At 41.6% G+C, this 12979-nt stretch overlaps 1 protein-coding gene across 1 annotated transcript in view; it reads right to left on the bottom strand.

Moving 5' to 3' along the window:
• Nucleotides 1-6184, bottom strand: part of LOC307234906 (seizure protein 6 homolog) — a gene marked incomplete at both ends in the record, with an annotated part of 152377 nt that extends 146193 nt beyond the window's left edge. Inside the window, one exon of the mRNA XM_080006772.1 lies at nt 6007-6184. Within this exon, the coding sequence (XP_079862898.1) occupies nt 6007-6184 (178 nt within the window). The remainder of the gene's footprint in view (nt 1-6006) is intronic.
• Nucleotides 6185-12979: the final 6795 nt, after the last annotated feature.

Genomic DNA, 12979 nt, shown 5'->3' on the forward strand with positions numbered 1-12979 from the left:
GAGAAGAGTTTGTGGGTCAGTCATATTTCCCAACCCATGTTTCTCATCAGCATATTTACAAGCAAAAAAGCATGTGCAGACAGCAAGTATGGACACACATTTAATGTTTGGTTACAGCATGTTATTGATCTGACCCACACACAGTGGAGATCTGTACTGTGTGGCCAGTGGCTTAGGTAATAGGTGTAGATCCTCTGTTGTCCAAAACCCTAGAGGAAAGATGATTGTTTGGGGAGACTGAGGTGTTCAGAAATGTATCATTGAATATACATGAAAACTATTCCCAAATAAATCCGATTGGTTTATTTAAATTCCACTAGAGGGTATTGAAGACCCTCCTACATTACTTTTAATTACAATCATAATCACAATAAATGTAACCCATAATAGTTACATTTTACCTGTACCCTGGATGCATGGCCATCCTGTCCTGTTTAGGGGAAGGGAATAACATTTTTACTTCTATTTCATAATAGACACTTCCTCGGCACTTCACGGTCACCATTGCCTGGTGTCAAAAAGGTCTTTAAATATGAGGGGAAAGGAGAAGAAAAGCTGTTTGGTTGGCCGGTAAGATCAGATAAATGAGATTTGGCTCAAAAAAAATTTGCTCCAAAGAGCAACTCTCTTTAAATACCACTGTTCAACCTGGCCGTAATGAGGGCATCGATTTTTCCCCTTATCTTTTAATGTGGTGAATGTGTTTAATCTTAAATATGTCTTTAATGTGTCCAATTCATGTATGTCATGAAACTTACTGCGGCCTGTGTTTTTGACTCCACAATACCCACACTCCTCTCTGATTAATGCGTGTCTACATGTGGTAGAATGTATTTGTTAAAAAAACAACACTCTGGATACCCTGCTGAAGGCCTGCAGGCTGAAATGTATGGGTAAGCCAACTAAATTAGGCGTAGCTTGAGCAGCAGTTCTGTCAGACAACTCGACCATGGCACGTGCTTCCGCACGGCAAGCCTATTTAAGCAGCCAATCCCTCTAGACAAGACCTGGGCATTTTACGGCCCGCAGGCCAAATCCGGCCCTTTGGGCGTCACTGTCTGGCCCGGTGAACAGATACAAGTGATGCTGGCCAGCTAGCCCTTAAAATGTCACTCGCGCCACAAAAAGAAAAACTGATACCGAATGCCGCGTTTTCAACAAGACATGGACTGCTAAATATTTATTTACAGAAGTCAAAGGTAAAGCCTTGTGCTTAGTTTGTGGTACACAGGTCGCTGTGTTCAAGGATTACAATTTGAATCGCCACTACGTGACCAAACACGAGGAGAAATTCAAGAACTTGTCTGATCAAGAGCGCGCAAGGGAGTCGGATGCTTTGCTAGCTAAGCTGCAAAACCAACAAGGACTTTTGACTTAACTTTGCACATCCAGAGATGCATCTGTCAAGACAAGGTATGTCATATCCCATAAAATCGTTAGAAAAAGTAAACTGTTTTCTGACAGAGGGTTTATTAAGGAGTGTTTGTTGGACTCTGCAGCACTAATATGCCCAGAGAAAAAGGGAGCATTTGAGAAGTGCCCCTCTCCCGATGCAGGCCGAGGAGGGTTGAGGACATTGCGGGAAATCTGGAGCTTCAGCTGAAGAACAGAGCGGTCAACTTTGACTATTTTTCCCTGGCTTTGGATGAGCGCTGCGATGTATGTGACACTGCCCAGCTACTCATCTTCTTACGTGGGATCACTACAGACTTTAAAATCCTGGCGGAGCTGGCAGCCATGCAGTCGATGGAAGAGACAACAACTGGGAGTGTTATTCTGCATGAGTGTTATTCTTGGTTTCTCAAATGTTACCTCTTTTTTTTTTTTTGTTCTTCTCCTCACACACCCTCCTTACAGTAATTACTATATCCCATCATCACATCACGGTCTCTTTAGTTAACGGAGGTAAATGCATCTTTGGACAAGTTGGGACTGCAATGGGACAAGCTGGCAGGTGTCACAACGGATGGTTGTCCAAATCTGACAAGGAAAAATGTTGTACTTTTGTTGAGAATGCAGGATTAAGTGACAGAAATGAAATCTGAGCAGATATTGACATTTTTGCATTATATACATCAGGAAGTGTAGGATAGGTCAGTGCTAAAAATAAACCATGTTGTTGTCTTCATCAGGGCATTGAATCACAGACAGTTTGTTGCACTTTTGGAGGAAAATGAGACTGAACATCGTGACATAAGTTACCACACAGCTATCATGTGGCTCAGCCTGGGCAAAGTGCTCAAAAGTGTCTGGGACCTGAGAGAATAGATTCATGAGTTCTGTGTAAAGAGAGGAAATGCCATCCCACAGCTTTCAGATGCAGACTGGATGGCAGACCTTGGTTTTACTGTAGATGTGACTACACTAATGAATTAACTAAATGTCAAACTGGAATGCAAGGGCCTTTTTATGCATGCAGTGAAGGCTTTCATGAGAAAGTGGCAGCTTCTCTCAAGCCAAATGGAGGACAACATTCTCACCCACTTAACAACACTCAAGGAAGACACACCATCAACTGATCACCTCCACAGGTACTCATCCATGTTGGAAGCACTGCATGGTGAGTTTTCAAGGCGATTTCAAGACTTTAAAACAGTTGAGAGTCAAATGCACATGCTTTCTTCTCCCTTCACCTGCAGTGTGGATAATGCACCCAGTGATGTTCAGATGGAACTCATTGACCTGCAGTCTGACACATTTGTGGCAGAGCACTTTAGATGATTTTTACTCTTCCCTCAAAGAGGAGAACTTTCCACACATGAGAAGGCATGCTCAGAAGATTCTAGTCCTCTTTGGATCTACCTACGTATGTGAACAGACATTCTCAGTGATAAAGTTCGACAAATCCAGATACAGATCCTCTATAACTGATAATCACCTCTCAGCTGTCCTTCGCATATCCGCATATCCACATTCAGCCAGATTTCAATGCACTTGTTCAAGCCCAAGACAGACTGGATTTTTCCCACTGAACAAGTAAAATTAACTGAAAAACATTAAAAGCATTTAGTGTTTTTTGTATCAAGTTGACCAATTGCTTATCTTGAACATACTGCAAAACACATTTTCAGTATTTGTGAAGATTAACATATATTAAGAAGAAGATTAACAAATAAAATGAAACACTGATGTATGATTGTTTTTGTTTTTACTGTTTATTACTTCTATTGGAGTATTTTCCTACTTGACCTACACCACAATTTCATGTATTTATATAAATATTTATAGAATATCCTTATTCTTCTGATTACCAGTAGCAGCTAATCAAAATATATACTGCAATTTATTGCTTTTTACAATGGGAGAAAATTTATAATGAGCAGAATTAAGTTCAAGTTATTGTTGGTTCGGCCCTCCAACACAGCTCAAGTTTTTCATGTGGCCCCTTATAAAAATGAATTTCCCACCCCTGCTCTAGACCGACCTGGTTTGCTTCCTGCATTGCAGTGTAGTTTCTTGATGAATTTATGTGTGTTGATGAAGAAGGGTTGACCGCTGACGCTGACTTGAGTAAAATAAAAGATTTATTACAAAAGAACAGCATCAGACTAGACTTGCCATGGACGTCTAGGAGAGAACTGAGCCAGATGGATTCTCTCTCGAATGACACTCAGGCAGGTTCTTTTATGCTTAACCAGAGACAACATTGACCATCTGATTCCCCTACATTGTTCACATTTTCACCTCCCTTATCACCGGGACCCCTGACAATGGGCTTTGTCTTTCTCTCTTGAGACCCCTGGCACCGTCTGTTAATAATTTATCTCATACAATGGGTACTGTCTTGGGATGCCACATATTCCCAGACACCTCAGCAGCATGCTTAATTGCTGTGTTTCTGCACTCTGGTTACCCCCCTGCATTCACTTGTTGGACTCTACTCTTACATCCAATGGGGGGATTCAAGCTCATCACTCCAATATTTCTAGCTCATTAATCATGCCTTTGTTTTCTGTCCACCTCACGGGAAGAGTGAGCAGTAGAGCCCAGACACCAAACTAAAATGATGCAAATAAATAAAGATTATTTTTAATTAAATATAAGAGTTGCCTGTCAGAAATAAAGGCTTTTTAATTGTTTTATACCACAAAACATTGTACCTGGGTTTTACAATTGGGAGAGCAGCTGGCTGCTAATCGAATATGTTTTAACCTACATTGCCTTTGGATTTTGTGCCGGACCTGCAAACTGTACCCAGATTACTGTGATAGAATATTGGGACAAAAGGCTTTGACAACAGAGCTACCCTGTGATTCGTTGTCCGTATTATCCTCTGCCCTGCCCAGGTGGAGAGTGGTGTGTGTATGAGCACCATGCGTATATAACCGTTAAACAAATGCTTCTTTCACCACAATTTGTTGATGTGTATCAATTTATTCTCGCACACACCTACTGTTTCAAAGGTTTCTCATTCCCTGCCTGCCGTCCCCACTGGAAAAGGCACAGTGAAGGGACAATCGAGGGCAGAATATATTCTGGTGGCCTTGAGTTTTTCTGCCTTGCTATCTTTATCTCTCACTCGCTATTTCTCTTACTGATTAGGAAAAAGTCAACTTTGGCTCAATTGCTTCCAGATATAAAAAATCTCATCCCTTTCCATCTTGCCCTTGGTACTTCACTGACTACATTTTTACTACAGTATTTTTCATTCTGAGAACGTGTGAATGTGTGTGTATCTTTGTGTGTGTGTGTGTGTGTGTGTGTGTGTGTGTGTGTGTGTGTGTGTGTGTGTGTGTGTGTGCGCGCGTGCATATGTATATTTAGTTCTGTTGGCATATTGGCACTGTCTGTGTGTATTAATTGGGACTACGCAAGACAATTCCACTGAGTTCTTCAATTCTTGCGTTATGTGGAGCTATTTAGTAATAGATGAGAAAATGGTACTCTTCCAGAGACTGTATGCTGTGAATTCCTCGTGTAGCTTTGACACACACATATCAACGCCTATAAAAACAAACGGATAAACATCAAGCAAAGGTCGATATATTAGGCTGAAATGTATGGAGAAGCCAACAAAATAAAGGCTTCTTGATTATTTTATACCACAAAATGTTGTGCCTATTTATTTGTGCCCATGAGATGAATTTGATTATCTATTCTGGCCTGGGTGTGATTATACGGATATTCACGGTTTACGGTTATGAATGTGTCCTCATTGGTCAGCTACAAATGTTGTCAAATGTCATTGGTCAAGTTTCTTGCGTTCACAACACAAGTAGAGCAGCTACAGTGGCATTCTTGGCTTATTTTTATTATTTTACCTTTTTGGGAGGAGTATTTAATCTAAAGTTCATATTTGTGTATGGATCATTATTTTTACACAGGAAATATTTTGATCAAAGAATGACCAGTTTGGGTCAAAACAGCTCAATAAATGTAGGCCCTGTTTGGCCTGGGAATTGGTTGTGATTTTTTAATACAGCTTCTTCAGCGAATGAGTTTGGCACCCCTGGCCCAGAGGGTGCATCTGTCTAGGGTTGGAAGAACACAGCCTGTTTATCATTATTTATCTTATTTTTTTCAATTTCTCCTGAAGGCATTAGATTAGTAAAAACATAGTAATCCAGTGTACGTGTGCATGGCTTGGGCAAGAAGTTACCAAGGGTGGCTTATGTGTCTTATTATGTAGAGATTGCCAATTTCATCATCAATGGACTTGTTTGTTTACATCTGTTATTAAGGAGTGCCCATTACGACATTTAGTTAATTTAATTCACTGATCAGTAAGAGCTCCCCTATTTGTCAAGGCTTTAACTGTTTGAAGTATCTCATACTGTGAGCAGAGTGGAGCACCACTTAACATAACCTTAACATTTATTAAGGTGGTAACACTGCATTGTTATATGAGATGCAAACTTAGAGGATATCAGTTAAATGCGTATGTTGGCAAAATAACCTGCTTTGATATTCTGAAGAAAATCTCTTGTGAAGAACAAGGCTATCTTTATGTTGAGATTGACTATGAGTGGCACCAGCAGGCCACATTAAATGGAGAGCCACCCTTACCTGGGCTCTGTGCAGTGGTGATGACAGTTGTCGTTGTGATTGGGGTGGTGGTCATCTCCTCATCTGCACCAGCAGGGGTGCCAGGTAATATCCCTCGACTCACTGGGGCTGAGTAAGAATTATGTAATGCCGCTGTGTCTTTCTCCCCTGCAGGCGGTGTCGCAGATGGCGGCTCCATGTTCCACATCCCAGCAGCTGGAGAAGTTAAATCGAGAAAGTCTGGCTGCATACTGAATGTTTGTGTGTGCGTGGCGAGTGCAGCCGTCACTCCAGAGATTTTGTATCTCTCAGCGTACCCCTGAAGTTGAGCTGCTGCGTTGTCTCCCGGTCGGGTCTCAAACAGTGGAGTACCGCGGAAAGCCGGGGAATTCCTGTGTGCCATCATAGACGGAGCCCCAGGTGGCTGGGGATTTGTCGAAGTTTTACGAGGTCCCAATCCCCCAGTGTTCTCGGCGAAGCGTGGCCTTCCCTGCAGGCCAAAAGGCGCTGGGTGAGAGGAGGGGTAGCTGTAGAATGGATGGTGGTTGTGAATGTTGAGAGGAGGGGCAGTGGTGACCACAGGAAGTCTTCTGTCAGTGTCCTGGGTAGTGGGGTTAATGCCTGCCCCACTCTGCGGAGGGATTCTTGTGGTGATGGAGAGACCCAGGCCTTCCTGAGAGGCATATGCTGCAAATTAAAGAAGCCATGTTTATAACAATGCAGCACTTTGGGATATGTCATTTGTAATATGTAACTTGATATATTGTGTATTGAAACCAACTTAACATGATCAGGTTTATTGAAAGGTATTCGTATTTTGAACTTAGAGGTTCGCCAAAGGAAGTAAAGGGAGTACTTCTTGGATTAAACTGGATATCTAGAAGTGTTGTTTTATAAAGCTACAGTGGAAGTCCATTTAGTTTTGATGCCAAGAATATGATGTGGCTATTCAACATCTTCTTCATAATTTAGAATGCACAAGTATACATTGACCTACATATCAGCTTGATATCTGGTCAGGGAAAACATCCAGGTGTAGGAAAAAATGTGATGACAAATTATTTAAAACAACTTGAGATTTTCTATTATAGGACACAACATTTTCAATGCATAAAAATCTGCAACATTTCCTTTTTAACAAGTCTTGATTTTGAGAAAAAAGACAATTCTCATATTTTAATGTGAGTCAATTGCTGGACTGAGAGCCTCTTGGGAAATGGAGGAGTGCAATCCAAATGGCTCTCGATAAATTGTTCACATGAATGGATTCCTGCCTCCTCCCTGCCACTCGTAATAATACTTAATATTCATTAGATTTGATGAGCCGGTGTAATTTGCCTAGCGTAACAAACACTTCTCCTCTCCCAAATGCACCTGTGAGATCTAATCTGTCCTCGCTTCAGGATGCTATCTTCTACTGTGGGAAGTCTTATGTTTCCTTAACAATGCTTCCACCGTAATAGCTCCACATCTCTACCAGCTAATAGGAATCTGAATAAAGCAATCAGGCCTTAATGTAGCAGTACCACTTTCCACCCAACACTTTTTTTTCTCAAAACGAGAGGGTAATGGCTTAGCTCTTTTAAAGGCATCAGGCATCAGGTACGGAAACAAGCCATAGTTAAAATGATTGACCGTAGGTACATTTGTAATATGTAGTATATTTGTGTGTAATGTACACATCTAATGTCAAGCAACCGTGTAGGGTTCTGTTTATGTGTGAACTATTTTTGGTGCGACTAAATCGGAGCTCTGTGCAATATGTCAGTCTTGCTTCTGAATTGCAGACATGAAAGGTATTGCCAGAGGTAGGGCTGTACCCGACACAGAATTTTGTCAGTCGAAGCTGATTCGGCTGTTCAAGGCAAATATTCGACCATTTGCCGGCAGCGGCAGCAGCGGGGGGGAGGTCGGCCGGGCCTGGCTCCACCCGTCATTCCATTCCGAAGAGCCAAGCTTACAGCTCACCTCTCCCTCTCTGACAGTACTGACGATGTGTGCGCACCAGCGATCAGGGGCCCGCGAAGGCACGCCAGAACAGTGTGTTTTTATTTTATTTTACGTCTCCTTATGGAGTGAAACATATCCGTATGGAATGGTACAGAATGAAACCGTGCGTAATGGGGACACTTTCATTGTGACTCTCTCTCTGATCATCCCCTTTCCCTGCGTTATGCGCAGAAAGTAATCTTAACTAGTCTACGAGTCATGCCCCGTTCCTCCATGCCCCATCCCCACACTGTTTTTAGTTGTTTTATTTGGAGGAACAAGCTTGGCTCTCCGTGTTGCGCTCCACGATTGAGGAACACGGGGAGACGCGCCTGGGTCCGTGTCCAGAAGCGGAAGGTTCACACGTATAAAAAAATATATATGATTCCCCTTGTTTATAATTCCTAATTGAAATGTTATCCCTGTGCATTTTGTTAGCTTCCATCTGTTTTATACTGTTATTTTAATGCACACCAACTGAAAATAAACCCCCAAAAAAACGACTGCTCGAAGAATGTCAGTCGACTGAGGAGTTTCTGACTGATTCGACTTGTCAACTTTCAGGGGGCAGCCCTATCCAGAGGAGACAATCACACAGGGTGGCACTGTAAATTTGAATGTTTAGACTATTTAAAGAGTAGCTCAACACTAAGTGAAGTAGCACATAAAACTATGTGTGGTGTGTTCACCGGCTTCTATAGCTCGATTAAGGTTAATTGCTGCTACACCCTAATCGTGATGTCATTGTGCCTCTTTTTCCTCTAGTGTCAATGGAAAAAGAGGTACAATGACATAAGATTGATTTGTGGTCATCAGTGCAACCCAACTAAAATGTTCAACTTACAAAGGGCAGTGCAAACCTAGATTTCCGCCAGTGTCAATCGCTTTTGAAGCTGTATCTCTACAGTACACAGTTATGATCCAGTTGATTTGGTGCAACACAATGCAATGCAATGGGGGCGTGGTGATGGCGAACGCTAGTGTAGTGAATACTGACAGACTGCGGGAGCGAGACTGAGACTGAGAGGGGTGATGCGAGATGAGATGCTTGACACTGAGACGCCCTGCACGCAGCGCGCAAGCAATGGTATACCGACTAGTCGGAGAGCTGTCCGAATGGTCGTTAAAAAGGTAGGTCATTAAATGAGGAGTACTTGTATTCGTATTGTGTTTGTGAGAGGGGACACGCAGCTCTCGAATGCAAACATGTATAAAAATGTCAGTGCAGGCCTCAACATACTGTCCCACTTAAATATACTACTGAAACTTCATCACAACAAACCTTCTCACCTGCTAAGCATTCTCAGCGTCTCAGCATTTTTTTCAGATTAATTCATACACTATAAGACAGAATCTGTCAAAGAAAAGATCCTCCAGGGCCACTTTGATGTCTTTATCCCTGGGTTGTCAAAGAACAACAACAGGCTTGAGGCTCACTTTGAGTAAACCAAGAGCTCCATACAGATCCCAGTCATTAAAGTTCAGAGGACCTTTACAGTACTGACATTACAGCCTAAAGGCTCAGCACACATAAAAAAAAAAGAAGAAAGGCAAACTTGGATACGTGTCCCAGACCTAACTAAGCGAGTCAGTGGAATAAAAAAATATATTTTACAACGACATTGGAGCATCGCAAATTATTATTCCTTCTGCTGTTCAGCGACTGATCAGTTTCATGCACTTGGTTGCAACACACAGTGTGTGTCAGAACATTAGTCGCTTTCATTTAATTAAGAGTTTGATACATAGTGTGCCTCGCTGCCTTCTCTGCATTCAGTCCGAGCGAAGCAGCATAGTGTCTAGTTCTATGAGGACCTGTCTGCTGTTGCATAGCACCTGAAGCTGCCAAGTTTCAGTGTTCACTGTGAAGTTTAGCAAGTGGTTGTGTGTTGTGTGTTTGTAGTAGTATGTCTGTGATTGAGGTTATGTTCAGGGGATAGTTTCAGGATTTGGTGAATTTAATTATGTACCCTGAGTAATGAGACAAGGTCACTGCTAACTTTGATGACAATGAAATTCCCATTGTCATTGTCTATAAGGTTTATTTTCGGAAGCACATTTTTGTGCGGGTATTTCACATTCTATTCTATTCCAATTCACTTAGTCTATTCCATTCACTGGCTTCATCAAAAATACTGCCTTGTGTGTCCTCAAACAATATTTTGGCAGGAAAGAATTGATTGCAATTGCTCTCACTGAATACAAACCAGACACTTGCCTGCAGCAAAATGTTCTCCACTCTAAAATTTCCCCTACCTTATTGATCCCACATCTAACACCCTCAGCAAGAGACACTTCACTCATGCATCTCCAATAGTAGCAGATCGTTCACCGTTATTCCCTTGTGTGATCCTATGGAATATGAAAAAAATGTCATCCTTGACAATAAAGTATAACAAACTTTTAGAACTCAAATAATATTTCATTTCAAAAAGTTATTGTTAGTTATTGAATTAATTATTAAATATTTTATAATTATTATATTATTATTAATTATTATAGTTAGTTATTGTACTGTTTAGAATGCTGATCCTGAATTCGTCACACCGTTTGTTACAGTGAGTAATCTATACACAGTAAGAAATTTTAGTTGTAACAGAAATCCCAAAAATTTGTAGCTGTTGGAAGCGGCACGACTTCCTGTTTCTCGTCGCTTATGTTATCTTTCGGATGTAGCCAAAAAAGCTATTTTGTGAACGTGCAAGAGAGAAATAAAACCCTGTCATACCTGATAAAATTGACTTATTTCCCATGCCTTGCTCAAATAAATTGTGAATAAAGATTTGTCAACACTAAACAAAAATCACAATAAGAGTTGTGGCTTATAAGTAAAAAGGTCTAACGCCAATTTATAGTTCAAAATCCAGAAGAAAGCGTAAACCATTTGAAGAACACAGACCTTTCACACCAGTCTGATGCAACAAAGTTGATGCTGAATCCTTCTCAACCTTAGATTCTCACTATATATGACGGAATACATTCACTGACATACCACATATTTTATCGACACCAACAGAGTTAACATTCACCTTCTGAACCTCCCTAGAAGTGTTGACTCCATTTATTGATTCAGTCAAAGCCTCTGATTGACATACGCCTTGGCCCATCTAGTTTTTATATTGTTTTTTTCAAAATGAACCATTGCCTTTGGGCCTAGATCTCTCACTATCTTGAAGAGCTATCCCAAAAGATGTAACGTCTAAAATATATAAGTTGAGATTACAATTTATTGTTGCTCTGACACGTTTGTTTATGTGACATGAGCAGCAGCAGTTGTCTACCACAATAAAATATATATTCATCTTACTGGACTCACTGGTCTAGTCCATTTTAATGCACACTGAAATCAAGCTCGCACAGAATAAGAATATTACACACTGCAGCAGAAAGACAATATTTGTGTCAAAATATTTGAATTTGTTCCACTGTAGCTTTATAAGATACTGTTATTCTGTGACAAGCAAGGTCTCAGGTGTAAGGCTATACATGAACCCACAAATGGAATGGGTGTTTCCTGCAGCCAATAAGATTGAAAAAATGTTTACTACCATTTTGATAATGGATGCCAAGGTGGGCTCCAAGGTGCATGGGGTCATATTTTCCTGGCAAGATGTACTCTGGCACCTTAAAGAAAAGGTCACACATTCATCTCCTTAATGACAGGGGACAATAACGAGGTGGAGTGGATGAATACCATGCTGTAGCCTGTATCCCTGTAGATGGTTTGATCTCAGTCTGAGAGAGAACAGTTGATGGACTATACTCAAAAGTTTGCAGTGCCTGATGCTCGGCAGTTGAGGACATTGTTGATGGAAACTGCAGCATATCTGATGGAAGGGATACCTCATTTAGGACAAAAGATAAATGTGCAAGAAATTCAGGCAAACTGCATCTAATGCACTGACTCAAACTGAAATTTAAACCACACCAGATGAAATTTCGCCCACCAATTTGTACAGTTGAAGGTGGAATCAGTGACATTGGATAATTAGCAACAACTAGCATCTGCTAAAGGAAGCCATAAAAAACGGCACCAATATTACCAAACATGACCGTTCTTCCTCCACGAGGCTATTTATAGCCTCCGTAGCACAGGGGTCTCCCAACTGCAATCCTTCAATAGCTGAATGTTTGTTAATGCAAACTTAAATGAAAGTTCATAGATATTAGGCTACGTTCCCACTCTAAGCCTTAGCGCCGGAGTGGGAATTAGCGCAATTAGAATTTAATGCTCAGATCCGAATTTTTGGTATGGCTATTCACATCATTGTGGTGGACCCAGGGTACGTGCACTGCCACTGCAGACAGGCGGTGCAGCTGCTGGGGATCGGACGGATAAAGGGAGGAGCTCCCCTGATTTGTCCTATCCCAATCCAGGAAGTGATTTAGTCTCTAGTCTCTAGTCTAGTCTTTAGTTTTTCCCCCAAAGTAGGATGATGGGTGTGTGGCGGAGACACCGTGCTGAACCTAACCCACACCGACAGGACTAAAGCCCTGAACTTAAATGTATACTGTATGTATTAACTAACCCCCTGTGGACTTGTTTGTTGATTTGCCAACAAGACTTTTCTTTTCCCTTTTGGCCCACGTGCCACAGTTTGTTGGACTTACTTGTTAAATACAGGCCAGACAGGGCTGTCTCTGCCTCTGCCTGCCTTCCCCCTCTCATTTCCTGGGCCTGGGCCGAAACACACCTCCATAATTATATTTAAAATGTGACAAATATTAGATTCTAGTGTGAAGGGGTCACACTCCAGAACTGACCCGCATAAGCAGAAGCAACAAAGCCGTCACACGCAGCACGCTGTAGTACGGAGGTAAACATGGCAGGAAAATGCATGCGGTGGTTGTCCGGTAGCATGGGACCGTGGACCTCGGCTCAAGCATGCGGACGAAATATTTAAAATCCAGACAGGGGCACGGTGCTTTTTTTGTTTCGTTCAATCAGGAAATTAAGTAAAATAAAACACACACACACACACACACACACACACACACACACACA

The sequence above is a fragment of the Zeus faber genome (genome assembly GCF_960531495.2).
Source record: "Zeus faber genome assembly, chromosome: 9".
NCBI classification, from domain to species: domain Eukaryota; kingdom Metazoa; phylum Chordata; class Actinopteri; order Zeiformes; family Zeidae; genus Zeus; species Zeus faber.